Here is a 25,996-nt window from a genome sequence, read left to right on the forward strand (position 1 = left end):
AATGACGACAGATCCACAGTCTCCAACAGCTGCCGATATCTTGAGTTCTACCCAAAAGACATTTCAGGGTGTTCGGGCTTACCAATTTCAGTCTCAGTTGACCAAGCCTGGGTCTCTTGGCTAGACCAGGGAAGCATGACCCCTCCGACGGTGCCCAATCCATTTCCTAGGACCTGGCCAGATACGCCAGCAGCAATTAGGACTGTGCCATCCGGCGGATCCAAATTCTGGCTCGGAGGTTTTAAATCTAACATCCTTTCAGGTGATATTTGGAGAGCGTTTGCTCCACAGACATCGGGGCCATTTAACTGGATAAGTGCCCAGTCTGACTCAAAGTTCCATATCACCTCGATAGATGCTCTTGGGTTGGGACTCTTTCGACGATGAGCGACTTGCGGCTCGAACAAGCCCAGCGACCTGCCAGGATCTTGTGCCCTGCCATCAGCGCTCGCCGCATACGGCCAGAGGCCCTCAACGAGAATTTCGTACAGCCCAGAAATCTCAGGCTGAGGAGCACTTTGAGTCCCTCCAACGCTGCTCTCAGTAGTCACATATAACCCGCTGTCCGCCCACGAGCCCGTACTTGCTATGTTCTCGAAGAAAACGTGAGCCGCAGTCAGGGCATAATACTTCTGTCTGATTCGGAAGACTCCACCAATGGTAGAAACATTCTTATTGCTACCGCGGGAGACACCCGTGTGGCTGTAAACAGCAATCCGAGCGCCGCATAGAGAATGCTGAGCGACACTAGGAATGTTGGAAGTCGAGGGTGGTTCACCAGCAGTAAGTCTCAAGCCTCCTTGACGGGCCATATATTGGAATCCAAATTTGCAGAGACGCGGGTGCTTCTGAAGGCGACTGATCGTCTCCTGTGCTTTTCTTAAGTTCCTCGAGGTAACAATCACAAAGGGTGTAGCGCTTTCTCGATTCGAGCTCGTGCTAAGGAGTCGCAATTCGTGGGACGCGATTCGATCTCTACCGAGCCCAGGTTTCCCAATGCGATACCTACCGTGCTCTATCACAGCGGAGTACTCCTGGTACCCATTCTCATTCCACTGCTTCGCTAGTTCTCCAGTCGCGATCCAGGCGTAATGACCTTCTACTAGGCGCAATAAATGGGTCTGCGCGATGCAAGAATCCCTTTGACTAGAATCAAGTTGCTCCCAGCACGTCGGACAAGTCCCGAAGAAGGTTACCACGGGATTACTGGAGGACGGCTGAGAAGAAGAGGCCATTCAGTGCATTGCGACTGGTTGTCCTAGCGACGGGCTGTATCATTGGAAGGTGAAAGATCAGGACGCCATCGAGACTGACAGCGCAATACAAGCAAATAGATACATGTCTCGAAACATGATGGCCTGCCTGCCACAATCATGGTCAAAGACTGCGCAGAATTGTCGGGCAAACCGCAGCACCAGGCACTAGGGGGTGCTGCTAAGGCTGTGCAAGCCACGATGACCTGATTTAATAAAGGAAATGATCAGCAAAGGATGGCGGGGCACTCGGGACCAGCAATTGGGGCGGCTCTTACTTCTTTAGAGTGATTCAAAGGTCCTTAATTCGTGGCTTATATATATATAGAAGGAGAGGAGCGAACCCAGAGCTCATAGCAGATTATGAGCTTTCTTAACTTCCTCACGAAGCATAATAGGCCCGCAGATGACCCTCACAAGCAGAGGATTGTCGAAAACCTACTGCGGGAAATATGGGGGTTTGGGTCACCAGCCTCTGTACCGAAAGCCAAGGCGGTGAGTCTCGAATCTGGAATTACCTGCTAGATATGTTTCTACGTACTCAAAACGGTCTTTGAGTTATTGCAGAAGCATGTATAGCTGTCTCGAAAGTCCAAAATGTTTCATGTGGGGCTGAACTGACTCCTTTTATCACTACAGGCATCATGCCTCTGCCATTACGAAAACTTGTTGATTAATCGTCAGCTACTGGACGAACAAAATACATGTCTTCACGACTCTGATACCCAATCAGCAGACGTAATTGCCTTAATACAATATCTCAAGCAAAATCCTCATCGATCGATCGCAGAGATCCGCGACTACCTCAAAGCTAGTCCACCACATTGGCTGCTGAATCCTCAGTCTGAAGAAGTTCTGGATCGTATTTTACACTTCTGTGTCCGCTTGTGGCTATTCACCAGGCCGGATTTGAGCAATAGTAACCTAACCCTGCAGCAAGCCGTACGCCAGCCTTTCGTAAACTTCAATCGACCTCCAAATGCCTGGCTCTGGCTGGAGTTCTCCGAGAAAACTTTGCGAGAAAGGGGGAATTTTCATTTCAGTTATACTAGCGATATATCCGAACACCTTACATTCGCGTCTAGGACTGTCATTAGAGTCTTTTGCCATGCTAGTGTCATGGAACAATATGAGATGACGGATGATGGGTGAGGAATCTAAGAACAACATCCAAGATACCACTTGTTAACTAATTCACTCTCATAGCAAGATATATCCTTCAGGCCTATTGCCAGAGATTCGTAGGACGCTCAATCTGCTTTGGCCTATTGAAGATATCGAGACTGCCAAACACGTCTACCATCTCGAAAAGCGCCAGGAAGTGGATATCGAAGCAGGAATGGGTCACGAAGAGAAATTTGACCTTCGGCTGTATCCTTTCTTCGGCGAACGTTTGGCCAAAATCCAGGAGAGGCTGGAGTCCGCTGAACATCGACGTACTAATGCACGAGGAATTAAGATCGCGATCTGGGGTATAGTCTTCACGGCTGCATTTGGCTTGGTGTCTGCAATCACTGGTGTGTTGCAAGTGTACGCTTCCTTTCAAGGCCTCGCGAGCAATAAAGGTAACAGCAACATCACTCATTAAGGAATGAAGCTCTTCCAACAGAAATATCTGAGCATTTCGCTCGTTACGTGAGAAGGCTGCCGTTGATATCGACAATGCATTTCCTTGCCACTAACCCTCCGGTACGGTCAGGGTAGGTCTCGCTCCCCTCAGCAACGAAGATCGAGTCCCAGAACCCCTGGAAGCCTGCTCCACCTGATCCAAGCCTCGCTTGATAACAGCAACTTGGTCTCTCTTCACAAACAAGATGTCTCCGTTTGAACCAATGCTGCACAAGATGTCCTCGTTCGTGCTTATCCAGTCAGCTGGGAGGAAGAAATGGCGATCATAGTCATCGATGCGAGAGCTTTGTAAATTCGCTGAGCAGACCCAGTTGCTGGCGTGCAGGAATACGAGTCTTCCGCCGTACTCTCCGATCAGATTCTTGACCTGGCTTGACAGAGAACGGTATTTTGGCATGGGGGCAGCACTTGCGGAGTTGACGTCGAAGTCAGACGTGCTCCAGAGCAGCAGTCTGGATTCTGAAATGGATTTGGATGGTTCGCTGAATGTGGTAGATGTCACAGTTGCACCGAGGCAGTGTAGGATAGACTTAATCTGAAGCTCTGGTAGTATGCTCCCTTCAAGCAGGATACCGTCGTCGCTCGTGAGTTTGTTCAATGTCTGCCAATCGTACAGATGCGCGACATTGTTTGTGACGAGTATCAGCTGGTCTGGGCGAGCTGGATGCGTAGCCCACCTGTAAGAATAGCGATCTTCCCACAAAAGTTCCTTTATATTGATGCTTTCGCCTTCTTGGATCGACCAAAGCGTATCTCTTTTCTTTGTACACACCAGGAGTCTTGTCGACGAATGATCACTAAGGGCTTGATCCACCACATCTCCTGCTCGCTGATCAAATAGAGTCGCACTTTTGCCCCATCCTGACTGTGAATGATTCAACATATGGGCCATGACCCGACTCGAAGTGTCAATACTGGTCACGATTTTGCTGTCCTCCTCTAGGTACAAGTACAATATGGCGACACCTGCAGCATGACTGAAAAGGTTAGAGCTTTGCTGGCCAGATTTGGTTTCATATAGGTACACTGTCCCGTCCTCTTTCCCACAAAGGAACGTGCCCGTGGAATTGTAGATTGCTAAAGATGTGATCAATGTTACATCATCCGAATGGAAGGCGCTGAAATCTTGGGCGAAGGTTGAGATAGATATGGTATCGCTGCTTTCATGGTCGGCGTGCTGTCTGACTAAGACTGTGGGGTCCCAAACACGACATTGCGACCCTCTGATATCAAGTAAATGATGGCTATCTCCACTGAAGGCTAGCTCTTGAATGGTGTATTCTTCTGAACTGATGCAGTAAAGAAGTTTCAAGGCCTCGAGATCGAATAGTTGTATGACTCCAGCAGCATTCGCACTCGCAAGCGTTCGGCCATCAGGTGAACAAGCAAGGGTTTGTGCGTTGGCACAGGTAGTTGCCATAACCGTGCCCTCCGAAGTGTCGAACAATACAAGATCGCCATCCGAGTAAGATACGGCGAGTAGGTGTGAGTTTGGCGCCGCACAGAAGAGAAGACGCGTGGCTCCAGCTGTCGTAGGCTTCGTTTCTTGACCAAGACTGGAGCCGCTTTCTTTGTTGTAAGTGTCGTGAAGCGCGTCTCTTTCCAAATCCCAGAGGAGTACATCTTGACCTCTGTATAAAACAGCCAAGAGTGTGCAATCTTCACAAAATGCTGCAGCGATCGGGCGTCGGTAAGAATGAGCATTTGGGCCATCGAGTTCGAGTGTCCAGTCAGCGGACTCTCTTAAGGAGCCATTCATAAGATCCCATACCATTAGATGATTGTTCTTAAGAGCTCCAAGTAAAAGTTGCTGTTCTTCCAGAAATCCAATTGACATGCACATTGAGGCAATATTAAACTCCCTTACTTGCTGCCAACTACTGATGTCCCAGATGCGGACCATTTTGAGACCACCAGAGGCGAAAACGTTGATACCTTTACCGAAGTCTAATACACGGACAGACTCCAAGTGTGATAGTATGTGTACCTCTTGACAGGTTTTCGGGTTATGAAGCGCAATATTTCCATTCGACATGCCAATTGCAAAGTACTTGTCACAACATGCAAGAGCGGTCATTCGCTCGTCCGTTTTGACGATAGTGGACAAGCAATCATCCCAATTTGCAGCAGAGAGCCCAAGGACAGAAATACTATGCATAGAGGATGCAAATTGTTTCCTCGGAGCTGTCTGAGGCGGACAGAATGGTGGTATCAGCCGGTAGATGGCAGGTGGGTAAGCCAATAGATTATCTCCAAATTTCGTAACAATTCTTACGAGATCGGTGGCCCACGAATCCAAAAGAGTCACATCTTTCCCGAGAAGGGGAAGCTGTTTTGATCTTCTTTGCAAGTATTTCTTCAGTGCTTCGCCAGCTAAGATTAGTTGATTGAGGCTCGTGTGCTGTGCTAAGTACTCAATCCAAGAGAGTACGTTTGAAGAGTTCAAAAATCTAGCGACAGCCGATAGAATCTCATCATCCGTTGGCGATATACGTGTCAGGTGCTCGAAGAATGATTTACATGCGTAATTCACAAATGAACATCTGTCCCTTACACCATGACTAGCGCTAAGTCTTCGGTGTTTAGGGCCCCTCATCTCGTTACCATTCAAATAGCGAAGGCAAGTCATCAATAGTCTCTTGTGTCCCAAGTTACCATTAATCGAGAACTCAGTCGTATCGCCATCCTTTAATAAGTGGTCGCGGGCTGTTTGATGAACCATTTGCACGCGCGAGTGTGAATCTACGTATACCAATTGACCACAACTTGATTCAATTGACCTTTCAATACTGTCAATACTATCACGCAAGTCCATTTGAAGCGCATGATACAATTCGTTAGTTGTCAGGGGTCGCACCGAACAGGCGGTCCAAGTCAGGATCGCTTTTGCAAGTTTCTTGCCATAATTTGCCGATGCCATGGAATCAAGTATACGGGAGTACAATTGATCCATGTCGGAGGGTACGGCCTCAAGCACCTGACGGATCTCAGCGGAAGTATGAACCCGCCTCAACTCCTGGAGCGTCAAATTGACCCAGAGAAAACACCCGGCAGATTTAGTCAGTATCTTAGACACCATGTCTTGCCGAGCTTCTTCGTCGATTGACGGCAATTGGTCCATGTTCGCCTCAAGATAGAGTATGATATCGGTTTTAGTATCATTTTCCTGGATATCCTCTGACACAACTTTTTGTCCTGGACGTATTACCTGCAAGTGTGACTCGAAACGGTCACGAGAAGTCAGTGCAATACGAATGGGAGACACCTCCGTCGTTTTCAGCAGCATGGAAACCAGCTCTGATCCAGCCTTACATTCGTCGAGAGCATCGATGATCCAGTACTGGGGTCGATTTATTTTCGTCCTCAATATACCTTCTACGAACAATTTGCGCCATATGGTGCGATAGTCTGCCGTGCAGAGCCCGTCATCCTTGCCGAATATTTCAAGTAGGCACTCAAACACATCTATATGCATATGCGCCATCTGCCATGCTACAGATAGGAGGAAGGAGTTGATAGTCGTCTTTGCTTTGTCACGATAGTCAAAGAAGTAGAAGGCCAGATCTTGGTTCAAATTCCTTAAATGGTGAATGATCTTGCCAGTCAGTACGGTCTTACCTGTTGCTGGTTTTGCGCTGATCCAATACAACTGCGTATTCATCGAATCACGCCATTGTTGAAAGCTGTCTTTTTGCATCAACCATTTGCAAGAACCTTTCATCCGCATAGTATCTATACCCATCAGGTCGTCCTCAGGAGTGTCCGATACTCCGAGATAGCTGTCGAGAAGGCGTCTCTGTTCAATATCAAGTCCTTTCTTGGTGCCAATTGCTTTTCCTCTGACCTCGTCGACTAGTGACGCCAGTGCATTTCTTACTGTCTGATAGTCCGGATTGGCCTGACTAGAAAATTTGCAGACCTCCCTGTGGTTCGCATTCAAATAAGCTGAACGTTCTTTAAGATAGTTCAAGGTAGCGGAATCTTTGTCGACGACCATGCTCTTCCCAATGTGGAAGCTTGTGGGTAACGTCTCATAGAAAGAACGTAGCTGCAATTCTTGGCAGTACTGAGGGAATTCATCATTGATGGATCGTATTGCAAGTGAATTGCGGTGTAGATCAGCGAGAAACGGTCGGGATCCTGGCGTTAGGTTGAGGATCCTACTCAGTACCTGGGCAAGATCTGCGCCTTGATGTGGGGTCGCGAGGAAGACAATAGCTTTAATACGATCTGCCAGTGCGTGGAATTCTTCCTTTTGTTTTGCTAAGATATAGGCACGCTTGATCACGAGCCCTCCCATGCTATGACCAACAAAGAAGACAGGAGTCTAAATATGGTGTCAGTAAACGGACTCGTAGACTGATGGTTGTGAAAGCGCGATGATAGCTCATCGAGCCTCGGTCTGAGGGCTTACTTTACATGACCTTGGGATCAGGGGGCAATCCTGTAGAGCACCAAGCAAAGATTTGGAGAAATCATGAAGATTGAGCGTGCTTCCTTTAGTCCAATTTGAATTGTACCCAAAGCTGTGGATCCTTACATCTCGGAACCCTGGGTCATTGGGCAACCACTCCAGGGGCCAGTACGTCGAAGGATCCCCTGATTTGGTCCAAGTACTATGGGAGCCTCCACCCAGGCCATGAACAAACACGAGATCAACTATAGCTGAGTCACTTGGCTGGTAGAGAGTGGATAGTCCGAGTGCTCCCTTCGATGTCACATCGATCTCCTCGCTATCTTCACGCCTTGTCAGGGGAAGGGAAAAGAAGGAGCGACTTGAGGTCGACGTTTGGCGATTCATAATGTCAAGGTTATCATAGATCACTCCGGCTTTGACGTTGCTTTCAACGACTTCAGCTCAATTGCCGTCGCAAGACTCTTTGTGATAGCATAGTTAGTACCCTTCAGAAATCAATTGCATCAGGCTTCAGCGATTCAAAGGTTGGGTCATCGATAGCTGTAGACTTGAATGACTTCCATGCAAAAGTAGTTCATTGTCAACATAATTGTTTGCGTGTAGGCGGGTACGGAACAACAAAACGCTGAGACGAGCCAATTGTGAGAAGCAGCGTGTTCCAGACCGGCATATGAAGATTTGGCTGATACGTCAGTGCACTTGAGGGGCGGAATATAGTCAATCATTTAATGCAGCATGAACCAATGAAGTCGAGGCTCGGACCTCTAGACCGTTTCCGCTATGCAGACAGGACGGGTGTGCTGCCAAACCCTTCCGATCGTGATCCAAAAGGAGTGATGCAGCATTGGCCTGTAAGTGAATGTAGTGCTAGGGGAGTCAATCGATCATTTGATCTACCGTGAGACTAGGCATAGCATCCCCGTGAACAACACAAACTACTCAAATAGGTCAGCAGAATCAGCATCCAGGCCCGAGTGCTCGCCGGTACATATCAGCCTGATGTTCCGTTGTTGCATCCTACCTTACCGCCCGCAGTCTAACGTGGGGGCTCGATTTTGGCTCCGCTTTTGAAGACGGGAGGAAATCCTCAGGCAAGGATTGCATTCACCAGGGCCACATTGCATGAACTATTCTTGAAATTGCGAGCACATCCGGGACCATGCGTATTGGAAAGTTAGCGGCCGTAGTGTCGGCCATTCTCGAATACGTCAATGGTCGACCTAGCCACTGGCACCAGCTGGGGCTATCACAGCACCCGGGCGCTAAGGTGGGTCAGCCAACGGACGGACTTAAAGATCTTGCAGTATGAGGGGCAATTTGGCTCTCAGATCCCTTGATAAAGGCAGAGTAGAATCCCACCTTCAGAGTGAGATTTGGCTCTTCTAATCATCCAGTGACGTAGCAATCTATGCTAAAGTCTCCCCTATAAATAAATATGGTATATACATATGATCCCGAACCAGTTTGGGACAAACCTGTCGATGTCCCTGAGAAATGGATTCAGACTGTAGACGAGCATGTCGTAGCAAGTCAGTAATGCAACTGAGACTGACCAAGTCTCTCATTGGCACTTCATTGGCACTTCTGACGGTGCCAGAGTTGCCACAGGGCTCACAGGTAAAGAGTATCTCGCCATATGGCGCAAGCTATTGGACCCGAACAGCCGAAATTCAGACACAACAGGCGGATGAGAGCGTCTCTTACTTCCTCAAAGTGAGCAACCTCAGCGTTCTCGAAATTTTCGAACTGATGTCCCTTCAGGTCACACAGAACGACACTGGAAGAGCAATGGTGTCCGGCGAGTATGTGTCCATGAAAGCATTGCATGATACGCTCCCTACTTTGACACCTAGACCCATCGCCTGGGGGACTTATGCAGCTGATGCGAACGTCCATTTCTTCCTTTGTGGTTTCGTGGATATGACTGACGATCTGCCCGATGTTCAAATGATGGGGGCATCCCTTGCTGAACTGCACAAGCGAGGCCTCTCACCAAATGGTAAATACGGATTTTCCGTGCCGACCTTGCAAGGAACGATTCCCCAGCATACCGATTGGTGCGACTCGTGGGAAGAATTTTTTTCAAAATCAATCAGAAAGGTCATGGAGAACGAAGAGAGGTCGCAAGGCGCAGATCTGGAAGTACAAGAACTGTGCGAGGCTATTCTCTCGAAGGTTGTGCCTCGGCTTCTTCGCCCTCTGGAAACTGGAGGTAGACAGATCCGTCCTCGTTTGGTCCACGGCGATATCTGGGACGGTAACGTTTCCACGGATACTGAGACCGACAAACCAGTCATATTTGACGCCACGTGTATATACGCCCATAACGAGCGTAAGTCAATCATGATAATAGCAGAGTATACCCCAGAGAACGTCTCGTAACGAATTCAGTTGAGCTGGCACCTTTGAGGCCGATTCGTCATCGCATGGGAAAACCTTACGTGAAAGCATACTTTAAGCATTTTCCTGTCTCTGACCCTGAAGAGGATCAAGACGACCGGAACGCTTTATACTGCCTGTAAGTCGCAGATGATTGCGTGACCAGAGAGTTACTTTATGAAGAGAAAGTTCCTTGTGATTGCAATTGCTGATGACCACTTTAGCCGATGGGATCTGAACTGCTCCACGCTGTATCCGGGCAACCTTCGGTACAGAAAAATGTGAGGTTGCAAACTCATTTTGAATTCATTCACAACGCTGACATTGGAGTCAAGGTGTGTGGATGTAATGCGGACCCTGGTAGCTAAGTATGCCGATGGATACGAGGGATGGGCAAAGGCCAGGGGGAAGAAGTTGTTGAACGATAAAGATTCAGCAGCTCCAAGCTTCACGTCGTCTGTCAACGTTGACATGATATTGAACCCGTCTGGCATGTAAGGGGAGCACATAGGTTCAATACGTCCCCAAGTCAACATCTAAAGTCCATAGAGAGTTTTGCCTAGTGGACTAGCCGTCACTCGCCCCAGCCAAACGTGCGACAGCTCAACCTAAAAAAGCCATGTATGTCGCCAATTTTCTGGCCAAATGGTGGGTTAATATTCCCTTTATGGATCGCATTCCCAAGATATGTAGATAGAACTGCTCCCAGCATCAAGATTCCGGCCCACAGCGAAAGCAAAGGGGCTTTTACTTCACCTGGGAATCATGGGAGTGCTCCATTCTCTCCCGAATGCTTCCGATCCATCGCCGGGCGGCTGCAGCGTCAGGTGAGAAAGTCCTCAAGAAAGGCCCACGCCATGTTTAACAGCAGGCTCATACGAAGCGAGCCGGGCCTTGTCCCTTTCGTCCTTGAGATGCTCATGTAATTCATAGGGCCACTCTCGAGTCACTTTCTCAGTACACCATTCGTACTATCGAGTCGCTAAAAGCAGTTCGAATCAAGCGCGGCCGGGCTACCTAGCCATGGAGGCTCTGTATAAGGCGGCTTTGGATTAATAGTGAGTAGCGGCAGCTTTTGTCAGAAGTTTGCCGCAGGTTTCTTCCGAGGACGTTAGCAGTAGTCATCAACTTTCATTATCTGCTGGCTCTTTGCACCTCTCCATCCTTCGTTGCCGCCATTTCATGCCATGCGTGACAATCACCCAGTTCGTAACTAGTCCACCTCCACCACTCACACCTGCCAACATAGCAAAAAACCAACCGCGACCCATGGCGTCTACAAGAGGTTGAAGGATTGCAACAGCCACCGCTGAGAGGGAACAACGTGTGATGTTACTTGATGTAGCAGCTGTGCTTGGGCTGGCTGGAAATATGTCCACCAGTAAGGCGTTGAAGGTTTGTTGGAAGCACGTGCAGAGAGCGGCGAGCACAAACTGAAGGATCAACGGCACGCTTTCGTGTGCCTGTGCTACGACTGACCAGCCATAGCCGGCTAAAGCGAAGATATAGACTGCTAGAAGCCACCACGATCCTCGTGCTCTCGCCATCTCAATTGGAAAGTCGTCGAGATTGTCCCCTGCTACCTGGTCAATCGTGCGCCCAATGCTCCTGGCGGTTTCCTTGTAATTCCAGTCCATCAGGCGTCCGTTCGCATAGCCACCGATGACTGTACCGAAGCCCCCTGGCAGGTAGGCGAGGCCGATTTGGAATTCGTTAAAGTCATATGTGTGTCTATATATCGTTGGAATGGAGGTCTGGACGCAGTACCACACGGCGTACGGAGATGCAGCCATCCACAGCACTAGCGCGGTATCTCTCCAGAACACAATTCGAATAGCAGCCAGCGGGTTTGTCTTTCTTAACTTCGCTCTCTTGGACACTTTCTCCTGGTCAACATTCTCATCCGGCGTCTTTGCGGGCTCGTCCCACCTATCTTTCTCGATACACTCGTCGGGTCCCGACCTGATTGTCCTTCTCTGCAATGAATCTTTGATCATGGTGTACCATGTACTAGCCCACCCAGACTTATTTAGGCTTCCATTTCCCACCACGTTTCTCGCTGTTTCGGGAAGCGCGATCCCAATAATGCTGAAGACTGCGCCGCCAAAGATCACCAACGCCCAGAATACCCATGCATAGCCTCGACTGCTCAAAGCGACCCAACCTCCGATCACTGGTCCTAGACAGACTGCTAAATTTGCAGCTCCTTGGGTGGGACCCAGCATCGCCCCCTCTCTGCAGGCGGACACACATCTGCAACGACGCCGAAGGCAACAGCAAGTACAGCTGAAGCGCCTAAGCTTTGTAAAGCACGCAGGATAAGTAAAGCTACAAAACTCTTCTTATTCAAGGCCAAGCCGAGGCTGGCTGCTGTGTATATTGCGTACGTAACAAGGTAAATTGGGCGTCGACCAAGAGTGTCCGAAGCTGTGGCAAAGACGAGTGGAGATACAGCTTGAAATACAATGTAAATAGTTATCGTTTGGTTGATGGCTTGATTTGAGACATGAAGATGAGTTGCAAGTAGGGGAAGGAGCGGGAGATAGATCGTGGCTGTCAAAGGGGAAGCAAGCATTGTGATGATGAGGATAGCAGTCAGAAGCCGCTTTTGCCGAGATGTGAAGGTTGTATAAGGAATCCGTGGAAGCTGTGTGAGATCGGTCGAAGCGTTTGGCGAGGCAATGCCATCTGAAGGTATGGTGGTAGAAGCCGACTGTTGCCGCACAGACTCATTCGTCAACATTGAGCCTCTGACTTCAACCATCATGCCGACACTGAGAACAACAATATCGTCTGGATTCCACAGGTAGTACGAAAATGAAGGTCCGTGCTATATGAGATGACGTAGTTTGTGCGTCTTCGCCACGCTTCGAATCCGCATTTTGATTGGAGTGAATAGCAAGGGGGACCTCCATTGGCGACGAGTTCGGCTTCTCGCCGATTGGTTAGGTCCTTGCGCGTAACGAATTGCAGATCCAAGCATTGCAGATTACAAACTGCTTCCCACCTCCTGCATTATCGTAGGAACAATCTTGACAGGGGTAGGTAAATGCGGCTTAAGGGGCACCCTGACGACCGGTCTTTTGTCATCGTGCTAGGATCAATGTCTCTTTTTTTTTGACCTTGTATCACATGAGCGTCATAAATTGAAGCGCAGTTGCGTTCTTCGTTTGCTGTATTTGATGTGCGCGTGCGCCCCAACAACCGCATCGTGTATGTATGTATCAATGCTCAATGCTGTCCCTCCGTGTAATCTTCAATATACTCCTTCAAAGTCCTCTCAAAAGGCCCGTCGCTCACAAAGCCCAGACCCCTTGCCTTTGTCGTGTCGAGCCTCGTGGGCCACCCCTCAACAATTCTTTGCGTTGCCTCATCTTTCTTCTCATGCACTAAACCTAGAGCCTTCTCGCCTCCGACTGCTTTTAGAGCATCAAGCATCTGCTGTACCGATATCGTGATACCAGGAAGATTCACGATCCTAGACTTGCGATCGTACTTCTCCGTTGGGATGTTCTTTGCCAGCAATAGATTTTTGACGACCGTCCGTGGAGAACACACCCATAAATCTAGATCCTTGGATACGGGGAGCACGCTTTGCTCTCCGCTTAGTGGCTCACGGAAGATACCAGATGCAAATGAAGATGCCGCACCTGTTGGCTTTCCTGGACGTACTGTGACCTGTAACATACTAAGGTTATTCCTATGCAATGAAAATCTCTCATGCACAAGCTCGTCGTATTGACATAGAGCACAAAACCGCAAGACTTACGGTAGGGAGGCGAACTATCCGGCCATCAATCAAACCGCGTCGGGAATAGTCATTGACCAGCGTCTCTGCAATATGCTTCTGGGCCCCATAGCTTGACCTGGGGTCTGGTGCTGTTAATTCGCTGAAGACAGAGTCTGGGTCTGGTGGCGGGCCGTAGACTGCCGTTGAGGAAGTAAAGACAAGCCTGACGCCTGGCTTCTTCTCGCGCAATTGATCTAATATGCGGCGAACGGAGTCGATATTCACATTGAGGCCCAATTCGAGATTTGACTCTGCCTGCCCGGACATGATGCCGTGGAGGAGGTAGATACAATCGAACTCTTGATCGCAAAGCCATTGTATGTGTTTCCCATCGGTGAGATCGGCTGCGTGAAGATGGACTGAAGGTGGTTTCCCATTCTCCTTGGAGGCGTTGCTTGAAGCGGGATGAGCGGGAGCGGTGGTGTCTGTGAGGATCAGATGGGAGACCTCAGGTTGAGCAAGTAGCGCCGATGCTAGAGCTTGACCTATGAAGCCTCCTGCTCCAGTGATCAGACATCGAGTCTTCATCGCACTAGCCGATGTCGTCATGCTCCTGAGGCGTCGGTATCGAATGTTTGTTCAGGTCCCACGGCAATGATTCCAGTCAGATCTTTGTGTGATGATGATTATGAATCTGCAATTGCTATTCGACTACGAGATGTGCGATGGGGATGAGTGCAGTAGTGTGGGGGAAGCAGCCAGGGTGATTTTGACGTATGCGCGCATACGTCATTTCAAGGCAAAGGAAAGTCAATGCCAAGAAAAATCATTGTGAAGAAAAAGAGGGATAGCGCTCTTCTTTCCTCGCTCAGTCCATCACCAGAGAGTGATTGAGTCATTTCTATCGCTCAATTGCTGGAGAAATGTCTGCTCCACCGAAGACGCTGACTTTCAGCGAAATGAAAGCACATGATAGTGAGAAAGACTGCTGGATAGCAGTGCACTCGAAGATTTACAATATTACCGAGTACATACCATCTCACCCTGGAGGTTCTGAGAGTATGCAGCCCCTCTGAAGGCCCTATTCTGCCTGGATGCTGAAATTCCCAAAGTCATACTCAGATACGCAGGGACCGATGCAACTGCCGCATACGATGAGATTCATGCTCCACAAATTATCGAAGAGACCCTAGCACCCGAAAAGCAAATCGGCCTGCTTGACCAGTCTGAGGTGGTCATTCTCCCTGAGGACCAGAAGTCCGATATCAAGCAAATTGAACGCAAGACTGACGGAACGATGTCTGGGGATACCCTTCCGAAGCCGGAGTTGCACCAATTGATCTCTGTTGAGGACTTTGAGCGGGTCGCTGAGAGGACTCTGACTCCAAAGGGATGGGCTTTCTATTCATCTGCCGCAGCCGATCTTGTCACTCATCGCAACAACAAGAATTACTTCAGGCGAATCATGCTCCGGCCGAGAGTGATGCGAAACGTAAGCAAAGCGAACACTCTTTGCAACATCTTAGGCTTTCCAAGCTCAGCGCCCTTCTTCGTCAGCCCCGCTGCCATGGCCAAATTGGCTGACAAGGACGGTGAGCTGACGCTAGCGAGGGGTTGCGCAAGGGAAGGCTTAACACAATGCATCTCTAACAACGCGTCGTTCCCCTTGCAATCTATCGTAGAGGCGGGCGAAACGGCTCAAGTCTTCTTTTTCCAGCTGTATGTAAATGCAGAACGGGAAAAGACCACGCAACTCTTGCACAAAGCCCGTGATCTGGGTGTAAAGGCGATTTTTGTCACCGTCGACGCACCGATACCGGGCAAGCGTGAAGCTGACGAGCGATTGGCAGCGGACACTGGCATGTCATCTGCTATTAGTGGCTCTCGAGCGTCCAATGATAAGAAAGGAGGTGGTATGGGGAGATTGATGGGCCAGTATATCGACAAGTCACTCAGCTGGGAGGATATTCCCTGGATTAAGGAGACCTCGCAATTGCCGGTCGTGATCAAGGGAATACAGTGCGCTGCAGACGCACGATTGGCTGCCGACTATGGCTGTCAAGGAATTTTCGTTAGCAATCACGGGGGCAGGCAGCTGGACACAGCGCCGCCGTCGATTTTGACACTGCTTGAGCTGCACGCCATTTGTCCAGACGTCTTCGAGAAGTTGGAGGTGTATGTAGACGGTGGTATCACTCGCGGCAGCGATATTCTGAAAGCGCTATGTCTGGGAGCGACTGCCGTCGGAATCGGAAGACCGTTTTTGTATTCCTTAATCTACGGGCTGGAGGGAGTCGAGCATCTCAGCCAGCTCCTTAAAGATGAGCTAGAGACGAGTATGCGCCTTTGCGGGGTTACAGACCTTAGCCAGGTAAGCCCAGCATTGGTGAATACGATGGAGATCGACCACCTGGTGCCAAGGCAGGAAAAGCATCCCTGGATCACATGGAGACAGAGGGCAAAGCTGTGATTGTCATAACAAGCGAAGAAAATTCAAGCCATTCCATCTTTATCCGTGTCGTTTTCAATGGTCTTCCAAAATTTCCAACCGGGCCCATACTCGCTGGCATGATCTCCTACCAATTCTTTGATTGATTCTACGCTCTCTGCCGCTAGGAAGCCTTCAAGATCAATTTCTTGATCTTTGAGTACCGCTGGCCACAGCACACCGACCCCGTCTGTTCCCAAGGTCAATTCAAAGCGTTCAAAGTTCTCCGCGTCAAGTTTGGCTTCCAGATCCTCCATCGCTGTGGGCTGAACTTTAGGTTTCAAAAGCGTGATAGCACTGCCTCCACCTCCGGCTCCGGTGAGTTTTGTATAACCAACTCCACATGAATCGACGAGCTCTCTGATGCGGTCCAGCCTTGGATGGGAAACGCCGAGAGACACAAGAAGACCATGATTGATGTTCATGAGGGAGCCAAGTGTCTCTGAGGTTGCTACGTCGTGAGGAGAGTAATCTGGAGAATTCAGAAGATCATGCGCAGCCTCTGTCACTTTGTCGATTGTGTTGAGAAGAAGTTCGGTCAAATCAGGTAGATTTTTCTTCAAAGTCGCAACTTTTGCAACCTCAGTTGCAGTTGAGCGTGATTGTCGAGTGTTCACCAGCAGTAGAGGCAGTTCGGGGAAATTTCTGAGGGGAACAACTTTCGGTGGTTTGGAGTAATCGAGTCTTTTAAACAGTACCGCCTTTCCATAAGATGTCACTGTATTATCGACACCGCTCGGATTACCATGTATACACATCTCAGAGACAAAGGCCCATCGATTTATACGTTCGATCTGCATTTGGCCTTCTCCAGCGGGCTGATCCGGGTGTGGACCTGCCAATGCCCGTGCTTGCAGGAGTAGAGCAGAACTAATACAGACAGAGATACTGGCGCTACTCCCAAGCCCAGCTCCAATGGGTATGGTGGAACGCAATGCATAAATGGTACCATGGGATGATTGAGAACCTAGTGACAGAAACAGGTAGAGAAAAGCTGCGGCTGCGTTTTGATGAATCTTTCTTTCTTCCGCAGGTACATGAAGAGAGATATCTGCTAGATGAGGCTTCATTGCCGCTGTAAGTTCATGATCTAAGGTTGTCACCAAATCGTAGTAGGTTTTCTTCTTCGATGGTTGGTTGAAAGTGGGCCATGGTAGCTCATCAATGTTCCACGTATGATTCAGTTTAACATCTGGAAAATTGAGTGTAATAGTGCGTTGTGACTTTGAAAGCGTGGTCACATGGAGATAGGAGCGCAGAGATATGGCCGCTGCCATGGCAGCCTTGCCATAAACGACTGCATGCTCTCCGTATACTATTACTTTGCCCGGCGCCGATGTCATGAACGCCGAGTTCATTGGCGTCGAAAGTCTGCGCTCAATAGTATTTCTTTGGGGGCTTTTTGAGTTCATATTTGCTCTGCTTGAAATTACTTGATAACTTAGGCTTTCAAAAGGTCAATATATCCTGTCCTCAATTGGCTGCTGGTCAACTTGAGGATATTCTATGACATTTCACAGACATGCATTGAGACTGATTCATGATGTGAAGAATGACTTTTGTGAAGTCAAGTTGGCAGGCACCAATATTGGTATAAAGTGAGAGAGGTTGTGCTCGCAAGAAAAGCTTTTTCCCCTTTTCTGTTCTACGACACCCTGAACGCGCTAGCCATCGTTGACGCGCATGAGGCTAGCCGCGTGGGGAAGGCTCCATCTTGACAGATTTACTTGCGGCAAACTGCTTCTACTCTTCCTCACACTAATCTGCAATCATAGCAAGAAGTAGTGCAGTATGGAGTACCTTCAAGTATGTCACATTTTGATCCCATCAGATCTAATCATGTTAACCTGTCGCAGCGTCTCAGCCGCTTTCTTGACCGTCCAGGCTTCCCATGGAAACGACTAATCGTCGGCTTCTCCGTTGCCCAATACGTGTTCGAAGGATTTCTCTCACTACGTCAATACCAGATCCTTCAGCAAAAGAAGCCACCAAAAGTCCTAGAGGGCGAAGTTCCTCAAGAAACCTTTGACAAGAGCCAGGCTTATGGAAGGGCAAAGGCCAAATTCGGCTTCTGGGCGGGCATATACTCTCAAATACAGAATTACGGTGTCATCTACTATGACCTACTACCGAAGATATGGGCTTTGACAGGCGTATGGCTTATAAAATATGTCCCTGAACGATTCGCGGGGGAGATCGTCCATACACTCATTTTCTTCTTCACCTACACTTTTGCGACTACGATCTTGAACCTGCCTATCGACTATTACAGCCATTTTGTCCTCGAGGAGAAGTTCGGTTTCAACAAACAAACGATCAAACTATGGGTTAGCGACTTCTTCAAGGGTCAAGCACTGATGGTGGCCTTCGGTGCTCCATTGCTGAGTGGCTTTCTCGCTATTGTACAAAAGACGGGCAACAGCTTCTTCTTCTATCTGTGGCTATTCTCGATTGGCGTACAAGCTTTTGCCATCACCATCTACCCTATCTTCATCCTTCCCTTGTTCAACAAATTGTCCCCGTTAGATCCAGGAGATCTTAAATCCGGAGTCGAAAGTCTAGCCAAGCGTCTCGAATTCCCTTTGAACAGTCTGTACGTGATCGACGGCAGCAAGAGAAGTGCGCACAGCAATGCATACTTCTATGGCCTTCCATGGAAGAAGCACATCGTCATTTATGACACCCTCATAGACAAGAGTGAGACTGAGGAGGTGATTGCTGTCTTGGGGCACGAACTCGGACATTGGAAGCTTGGACACACCACGAAGCTCTTCGGTATCGCTCAGCTGCATATTTTCTACATCTTCACTCTCTTCTCCGTCTTCATCAACAACCGGTCATTGTATCAATCATTCGGCTTTCACACGGAGTTCCCAATCATTATTGGCTTTCTCCTATTCTCGGATGCTCTAGCTCCCATGGACACCATCGTGAAGCTGCTCATGAACATACTCAGCAGAACATTTGAATTCCAAGCTGGTGAGTATCTTGCATGCATCTCTCTCTAGCTCGATGATTGCTGACCTTCCATCCCAGACGACTTCGCCGTCAAGCTTGGCTACTCCACCGACCTCGCCAAATCCCTAATCAAGCTTCAGGTCCAGAACCTCAGCACCATGGACGCTGATTGGATGTATGCCAGCTACCACTTCTCCCACCCCATTCTTCCAGAGCGACTCGGCGCTCTCGGGTGGAAGCCAAGTGAAAAGGCCGTCAGCAAGCAGCTGGATGATGAAAAGCCCGTCAAAGCCTCAGATAGAGAGTTGTAGGTAGCGTTTGTCGCAAATAGACTATGCCCGCCGCCGCACCTGCATCGAACCTCAAGTGAGCGTTGTCCTCGACTCTCTCATTTATCTGTGTTTGTTCCAAAGCCTTCTGCTCGATCACTTTTGATTACCTGGACGACGAAGACCTGAATCATCATTCAACAAAATTAGGCGATAAAAAGTCATCAGACAAATCTGTTCCTCTTTATTTTCCTCCTTCCCCGATCCTCTTCGCCCCCATTAATAGACACCACCTCCGCCCCATTCATCGCCCGATCCCCATCATCCGCAACCTTAACGCCCTTGACCCTCACGCCCCCCTCTTCCCTGTCCCCGTAGCCTTCACGACATGCGCCCCTCGATCCCCCAGATCCCCCTCAATCTCCTCCTGCTCGCGCTCAAACTCCCCTTTACTCTGCCACCCTTCGTCCTCCTCTTCCTCCTCTTTTTCTATAGAAGCCGCCATCCATTCGCCAGGCGCGCTGCCTATCGACGTCCTCTGTCCAGCATAATTTGCAGAGTGACCATTAACCCCGTTCACCCCATTAACACCGTTAACGTACGCTTTCCCACCCACTGGCTCGGGAGGTATCTCCACCGCGAGCTGCTCCCCGCGCAGTCCTGCCTCTAGTCGTGCAAGGTTGTGTAAGACGAGCCCGCCTTCGCCGGCCGCTGTGGGCGGGATGGGGCCGTTCTCTGTGATGAGCGCGCTGGGGTGCAGGGAGAAGTCCGTGGCGCTGTTTTCGAGGTAGGTTTGTATGAGGGCGATGGCGATGGATGAGGAAGCGCGAGTTGAGAGGTATGTGTGGTAGGGAGGGTGGGAGGCGTTCATTTATTTGTGGGCGCGGGGCGGTGGGCGGTGGTTGCTGGCGGGGAAGGGAGGATGAGCGTTGGGCATTGAGGTGGAAGAGGATGGTCTGTTAGGGATGACCGGTAGATTTGAGAGGCGAAAGGGGGTGTTGGAGGTGGTTTAGGGAATGTGCATCCGAAGTGTGTGGGGAGAATTTTTTTTTAAACTTTTTTTTGGGAGAGAAGGCGGCGATGTCGAGACTGAGGGGATTGGCTTTCGAATTTTGGAACTCGAGCTACACCCCCCTCTGAAGGTATCCAGCTTCAGTATTTTCCAATTTGACGCTTTACCCTTCCAACCCAGAAAATTTGATCAAGATGTCATCGTGGGCATGGTGGGTTGCGATGCCTAACTTGATCGAGGATTTTCGTACGTCTGGCGTCGAATCCGGCAGCCCTCGGAAAAAGGTATATAAATAGGACTGACTGCCCCCCGATTTTCTACCCAATCCATATCCATCCTCATTGGATCCATTACAGCAGTAACAAGTCACAAGTCGCAAGTCGATTGAAGCTCACAGGCCAGGTTCCACCCTCGAATCAACAAGCAACGGTCTCATGTGATCTCGCGATTGGCAAAGGACCTTGAAGCACAATATTAATGGTATCTCTGTCTCGTTAACGCCTCGCTAACGACTTGTCTAATGTACAAGTAGACCTTCCGCTTCCCTCAGGAGGCTGCTACTCTTCCTTGACCCTCTTCCTAGCAGGCAAAGCAGGCACTTTGAAGCCGTCCTTCTCTCCTCCACCCCCGCCGCCATCACCAGGCGCCTTACTCTGCGCCCCACCCGTCCCATTGATCTGCGTAAAAGTCCCTCCCTTAAACCATCGATCTGTCTCCTCAGCCGCCTTCCGCTTCATCTCCGCCTGCCTCTTCGGATCCGCCAACTCGAGCCCTTGCACGGGCGTAAATGCAATCGTACTCGCCGTCCCACCAACGCCCGCGCTTCGTAACCCGGCGCCGGGTCCAAGGACGGTAGAGTTGCCCGTCTGGCCGAAGCCGCGGAGGGAGGACGCCGTCCCAGAGCCAGCTGGTGTCGCCCAGCCTTTGTTGCTCTTGGAAAGCCTGGCTTTGGTGCGTGGATCGATCTGCAGAGCTCTGACTCGCCCATCATTTCCTTGCCCGATCATGCCTAAGCCTTTAGAGCTGTCTGCGTACCCGACTTCCTTCTCTTCTTTGCCGAATGCGAGACGGTTTTGCTCTTTCCGTAAATCAGTCATGGCCGTTTGGGCTTTGGCTGTCCGCGCTCTTCGTCCACCTCGCTTTCGAGCGGGTTTGTCGTCTGGGGCTGGTAGGGCTCGTGCGCCCCTGTTAGGGGGCGGTTCTGTGAGTTTCTCTAGACGTTCAAGGCAACTTTGGCGGAATTCTTCTCCCGCTGTACCATCCCGTGAGTGATGTGCGCTATCTGTTCGGACGGCAAGAGCTACTTTCGCAGACACGATACGCATGGCTTGGACCTTCTGATGGATGGGTACCGTCCGGACCAGGGGCGAGTCGTAGAGGTAGCCTTGATGCTTGATGCCAACGTTCGTAGCAAACCCGGTCTGCGTCTGCTTTTTTGAGCCAAGCGGTGGCAGATTACAAGCTGGTGTCTTTGCAAGCCCATTAATACCATCTTTGACGCTGATCAATTGAGCAGCAGTAGCGGATCCAATCAAAGCCGTCAGGTTCGGTGCGAAGATATTCATTCGTGATTGTACGTAGTCTCGAAGGATTTTCTGGGCCTTGTCAAGCGACATTGTCATCTCGCATGCTCGCACAATACGCTGCAGCTCAGATTCTGACATCTCCTGTCCTCTTGACGTAGAAGCTTCGACGGTGACAACCATGACAGATGGGGCGTCGAGCACCTTGTTGAGCGGTAGACCTACCACGTTATCCGATTGCTGTTTGATCCTCGTCATACTATCTTTGTCCAGCGGCCCGTTTCCTATTATTCCGACGGTTTTTGCATAGTCGAGGGGGTTTTGAACGAGACGTTCTAGCTCGGGAAACCGAAAGGAATAATGATCACGAATGTATTTGTGGACGAGCATGATTTCGCTGTCGATGGATGTCGACAGAGTGTTGGACTGCGTCAGGAGGTGGTATTCAGGATTGTCTTCGATTGAGCCTATAAAAGTCGTCTGCTTTTCGGGTGGGAGGTTTTGGTAATGTGCTATTTTCTGGAGGTGACGGTAGACGTCAGGGCTATGTTTGCAAGAGATGTAAACGGCATTCAGAGGTGCGGAAGGGGAACGAGGGTAGCTTACCTCTAATATTGGCTCCAAAGTCTTCGTCAGACTAGCAACATTTCGCACGTCGTTCACACCACCGAATTGCATCTTTTCTACTTTCGCTTTTGCATCCTCCTCATTCTCTGCGTTGGCAACATTCCTCTCCTCTATACTCATACCTTCATCGTCCGGCTCTTCCTCGTCGCCATCCAGAACCATGGAGCCATCGGGGTGGGCTCCGTTTGTTGGGGGTGTTGCGTCATTGTCCAAAGTCCCGTTCTGGTCCTCCTCTTCCCTTTCAGAGCCAGAGTCCTCGAAATCATTCAGCAGCTCGTCGGCTAAGGTAGACATGATGGGATGTAGAATTCACGATTTATGACAAAGCGCGAGGGAAGTGACAGGCTCAATAGTTAAATTACCGAGCTAGTGTAATATATTACTGCAATGAAACAGAGCCTCGTTCATGGTTCAGCCCAAGCGCAGAAAGCTACACAAGATACGCGTCCTTAAGCTCTCTAAGTTATACCTTCGCCTCGACATCTGTAAGCTGTTCGAGAAAGCCACCGAAAGCTAGCTTCTGGGAGATCCACCAACGATGTACTCCTTAACATGCGTTGAGCTCTAGAGCGCAAACGTGGATTTTCCTCAGGGTATTGGTACCATGGTACTGCATCGAGATGTTGGTTCAGTGCTAATAGGTTTTTGCTGGCGTGCTTGCTCTTGGCCAATTTAATTGGTAGCCCAATTTGCTTGACTATTGTGCGCCGGTCTTTTGAATAAATATGGCACTCTATTGAAAGGTTCGCGTATATTGGGGTGCATTAATTGTTAATTATTAAGTTAATAGTCTATTCTATAGAAAGTCGTCATGCTATGGGGTATCACTGTTTTACAACGGCCGTTGAGATGCCGTTCCTAGCGGTCCATGAGCGCCGTACAGTCATGAAAGCTCCTCCTGTTAACATGACGCATGATAGTAATGATTAACCTCTCACCGTATGTGGCAGAAAGAGAAACTAATACGCACAAGGCAGCAGTGATGACCAGCGGATTACTTCCCATTGGCATCTTCATGAATTTTCACATGCCTTGACAACGAAGAATACCGGTGAAAAGAACTGTCACAGTGCGGGCAATGGTACTTCGGGGCTTCATGTGTCTTCCTGTGTTTCGACAGATTGCTCGGATCGCCACAAGTATAGGAGCAATGTTCGCATTTCAGAGGCTTCTTGGGATTATGTGTGCGCATATGTGTTGTTAGGGAAGCCTTGCTTGCGCATCTGAAGTCGCATTGCTTGCACTTGAATGGTTTCTCGCCCGTGTGAGTTCGCTGATGGTCTTGTAACTGGTTGTGATTGTTGTATTCCTTGCCACAATGTTCACAACTGCCAATCATGTACTTGGTATGAGTGTATAGGTGGCGAGCGAGTTTGCTCCGCTCGTTGAAGGTGCGAGAATTGCAGTCTCCCCATTGACAGGTGAAAACTTCCTTCCTGCAGGCCAGACAATTGAGGTGGTCTTTTTCGATGTGGGTTTGCAATTCATTTCCGTTAGCTAGCACCTTATCACAGACTCCGTTTGGCAAATTCCACTTGCACCGTTTTGGACCAGCATTGCCTTCGGGAAATTGTTGAGAAATCGTCGCCAAATCGTCTACCGGCATGCTGGGGGCTTGTGTAGGGACTTTCTCACAAGTACAGGGCTCGACTTGAATTTGGGGTATTGGCGGAGGTCCTGGGGTGGTAAACAGTGGTGCTGTGGGTGTTCCGTCGTCTGTGGAGATAGCTGACACTCTGACGAGGTGGCTACCGTCCACGTGTTCCCTGAGCGCCATCTCGCTCGTTGAAGCCACTTCACAACCATTCCAATGGCAGCTCAAGTTACAATGAACATTTCTCAAGTGGGCATCTAGCTCATCTGCACAGGGATATTCCGACCCACAATGATCGCCTGTATGCCAGAGACAAACGTACATATTACCTGTAGGAGCAGGACTATGTCGTTGCCAGACGTGGGTAGGCAAATCACCAACCTCTACCTGATCAAGGCATTCATTGTTCCATGTGCACGGAAGCGTAGCTTGAGGCTGGATGTGATGCTGATAGACATGTTGACCTAGACTGTTACCAGAGGGCATGGATATGTCACATGGCTGGCCAGATTCTTGCCACTGGCAGTTCCATTCTAGATCGGGTAGGTTTCCGTACAGAGGAGCAGAATCATGTGTATTTGCGCGCTGAGCTGGGTTTTGACACATTGACTCAAAACACGTAGAATCATCGCAGAAGTCACCTGAACACAGATATTGATCGGTGCAGGGTTGGGTGCAGGGTTGAGTGCATGGCTGAGAGCAGGGCTGAGAGCAGACTTGAGAATCGTCGCAGCTGTCACAGGCTTCACTTTCGCAGTCCTCATCGCAAGGCATGTCACAGATGAATGCCGCGCGTTGAGGTCTGTCTTCAAGAATGGTCTCTCTTCCCTCTTGTAACATAGACAATTGAGATGCTAGTGTAGTATCATAAGACATGTGACAGCCGTTTGTCACGCAAGGGTGTTGCAGTGCCATGGCCCCTTGTTGATAATGCTGTATGTTATTAGTCACGTCGCTGTAATAGTCGCTCGGAGAAGATGTAGAAATTATCTTTGGAGAGAGACTTTCTGGACCGCTCGATACGTGATTAATTCTTGCCTTTGACTGTTGCCAGGGGTGATAATCTTCGGTTTCCTCGATTGTTTTTCGCCTTTTAGTGAGAGACATGCCATGAGCAGGACTGTCTAAGCCCAAGTCCACGCCAGGACTAGCTCTTCGTTTGGTTCGGAAACCATCAACAGAGTTTACAGAAACCTCCGATAGCATATTTTTCCTTGACTGATTCTCTTGTGGTTGCTTTTTTCCTGCATCTTCTGCATCTTTCGTGGGACATGCGTGTTGTTGAGGAGGTAACATGAGGCTCATTGGAACGTGCGGTGCAGGGAACCTTTTTTTCTTTTCGAAATCGGCCATTCGTAGCACGAGGTTGTGTCCATTCAGGCAGTTTTCTTCAATGCAGCACGGCTCTGCACGGCTGCCTTGTGCGCCATATACCCAGTCATCATCGCTCTTCAGGAAACATTCGACGGGTTGCGAATTTTCGTCCATTACTGCAGACTTATGTAGATCGAAGCTGTAGAGGCTGGGTTTCGCAAGAAAGGTATTTCTTGGATTGACGGGAGGCTCGATTGTTTCTTGCTAGGTCTTCAGTGTCGTCCATTCATTTGCGCAAGAATGATCGCAAGCATCCGGTCTACAGCTAGGAAGACAGAAGCCTCATCGAGGTTGCCCTGCTCTTATGTATATAGCTTCCCGGCAATCACCGGCGGAGCTTGACTCAGACGCCCCACAGCGCCTTGTCTTCGAGGCAGCTGTTTGGTCAGACCGAATGATTTCTGTCGGCGCTGATTTGTTGATTGGAGAAAGCATTAGATCTTCATGCAATGGCACCGTGTTCGAGAGCTGCTAACTGGATTGGATGTCATGTGGGGGGAGGGGTAGAGAGCCCTGTGGGAATGCAAGTCTGCGTAAGGCGCCAAGACCTGAAGGCGGCCTTGGCGCTGAAGCTTAAGGGGCGGGGAGCAGGCTGACCTCCTCTTTCACCTCTAGCTCAACAGTTTTTGGTGTTTATTCAATCCATGGTACCGTACTGCTCTCTGTTCTCGAAGGGTCGACAAGATCTCATGAAAGAAAGTATAAATCTTCGCGGCCTTTCGCGGTACAGATTTCGATTTAAG

At 49.5% G+C, this 25,996-nt stretch overlaps 10 protein-coding genes across 10 annotated transcripts; 3 read left to right on the forward strand and 7 right to left on the reverse strand.

Annotated features, from left to right (window-relative positions):
* Positions 1-47: 47 nt before the first annotated feature.
* Positions 48-1,235, reverse strand: KY384_009181 (uncharacterized protein; the record flags this gene model as incomplete). Its single annotated transcript, XM_044817667.1, has 1 exon — positions 48-1,235. One exon carries the CDS (start codon positions 1,233-1,235, stop codon positions 48-50), a length of 1,188 nt encoding a protein of 395 aa, XP_044664820.1.
* A 1,243-nt stretch (positions 1,236-2,478) lies between these two features.
* On the reverse strand, positions 2,479-7,182 carry KY384_009182 (uncharacterized protein; the record flags this gene model as incomplete). The annotated part of the gene is made up of 2 exons (XM_044817668.1): positions 2,479-2,897; positions 2,937-7,182. 2 exons carry the CDS (start codon positions 7,180-7,182, stop codon positions 2,479-2,481), a joined length of 4,665 nt encoding a protein of 1,554 aa, XP_044664821.1.
* Positions 7,183-8,835: 1,653 nt separating this feature from the next.
* Positions 8,836-10,176, forward strand: KY384_009183 (uncharacterized protein; the record flags this gene model as incomplete). Its single annotated transcript, XM_044817669.1, has 4 exons — positions 8,836-9,631; positions 9,691-9,817; positions 9,903-9,959; positions 10,014-10,176. The coding sequence occupies 4 exons, from the start codon at positions 8,836-8,838 to the stop codon at positions 10,174-10,176; spliced, it is 1,143 nt and encodes a 380-aa protein (XP_044664822.1).
* A 626-nt stretch (positions 10,177-10,802) lies between these two features.
* KY384_009184 (uncharacterized protein) lies at positions 10,803-11,675 on the reverse strand (the record flags this gene model as incomplete). The annotated part of the gene is made up of 1 exon (XM_044817670.1): positions 10,803-11,675. The coding sequence occupies one exon, from the start codon at positions 11,673-11,675 to the stop codon at positions 10,803-10,805; it is 873 nt and encodes a 290-aa protein (XP_044664823.1).
* Positions 11,676-12,909: 1,234 nt separating this feature from the next.
* KY384_009185 (uncharacterized protein) lies at positions 12,910-14,017 on the reverse strand (the record flags this gene model as incomplete). The annotated part of the gene is made up of 2 exons (XM_044817671.1): positions 12,910-13,356; positions 13,448-14,017. 2 exons carry the CDS (start codon positions 14,015-14,017, stop codon positions 12,910-12,912), a joined length of 1,017 nt encoding a protein of 338 aa, XP_044664824.1.
* A 314-nt stretch (positions 14,018-14,331) lies between these two features.
* Positions 14,332-15,878, forward strand: KY384_009186 (uncharacterized protein; the record flags this gene model as incomplete). Its single annotated transcript, XM_044817672.1, has 2 exons — positions 14,332-14,467; positions 14,521-15,878. 2 exons carry the CDS (start codon positions 14,332-14,334, stop codon positions 15,876-15,878), a joined length of 1,494 nt encoding a protein of 497 aa, XP_044664825.1.
* A 23-nt stretch (positions 15,879-15,901) lies between these two features.
* KY384_009187 (uncharacterized protein) lies at positions 15,902-17,254 on the reverse strand (the record flags this gene model as incomplete). The annotated part of the gene is made up of 1 exon (XM_044817673.1): positions 15,902-17,254. One exon carries the CDS (start codon positions 17,252-17,254, stop codon positions 15,902-15,904), a length of 1,353 nt encoding a protein of 450 aa, XP_044664826.1.
* Positions 17,255-17,704: 450 nt separating this feature from the next.
* On the forward strand, positions 17,705-19,165 carry KY384_009188 (uncharacterized protein; the record flags this gene model as incomplete). The annotated part of the gene is made up of 2 exons (XM_044817674.1): positions 17,705-18,875; positions 18,933-19,165. 2 exons carry the CDS (start codon positions 17,705-17,707, stop codon positions 19,163-19,165), a joined length of 1,404 nt encoding a protein of 467 aa, XP_044664827.1.
* A 1,527-nt stretch (positions 19,166-20,692) lies between these two features.
* Positions 20,693-22,579, reverse strand: KY384_009189 (uncharacterized protein; the record flags this gene model as incomplete). Its single annotated transcript, XM_044817675.1, has 1 exon — positions 20,693-22,579. One exon carries the CDS (start codon positions 22,577-22,579, stop codon positions 20,693-20,695), a length of 1,887 nt encoding a protein of 628 aa, XP_044664828.1.
* A 1,833-nt stretch (positions 22,580-24,412) lies between these two features.
* Positions 24,413-25,367, reverse strand: KY384_009190 (uncharacterized protein; the record flags this gene model as incomplete). The annotated part of the gene is made up of 2 exons (XM_044817676.1): positions 24,413-24,733; positions 24,774-25,367. 2 exons carry the CDS (start codon positions 25,365-25,367, stop codon positions 24,413-24,415), a joined length of 915 nt encoding a protein of 304 aa, XP_044664829.1.
* Positions 25,368-25,996: the final 629 nt, after the last annotated feature.

This window comes from Bacidia gigantensis (genome assembly GCF_019456465.1).
Source record: "Bacidia gigantensis strain McMullin 20006 chromosome Unknown scaffold_268, whole genome shotgun sequence".
NCBI lineage: Eukaryota > Fungi > Ascomycota > Lecanoromycetes > Lecanorales > Ramalinaceae > Bacidia > Bacidia gigantensis.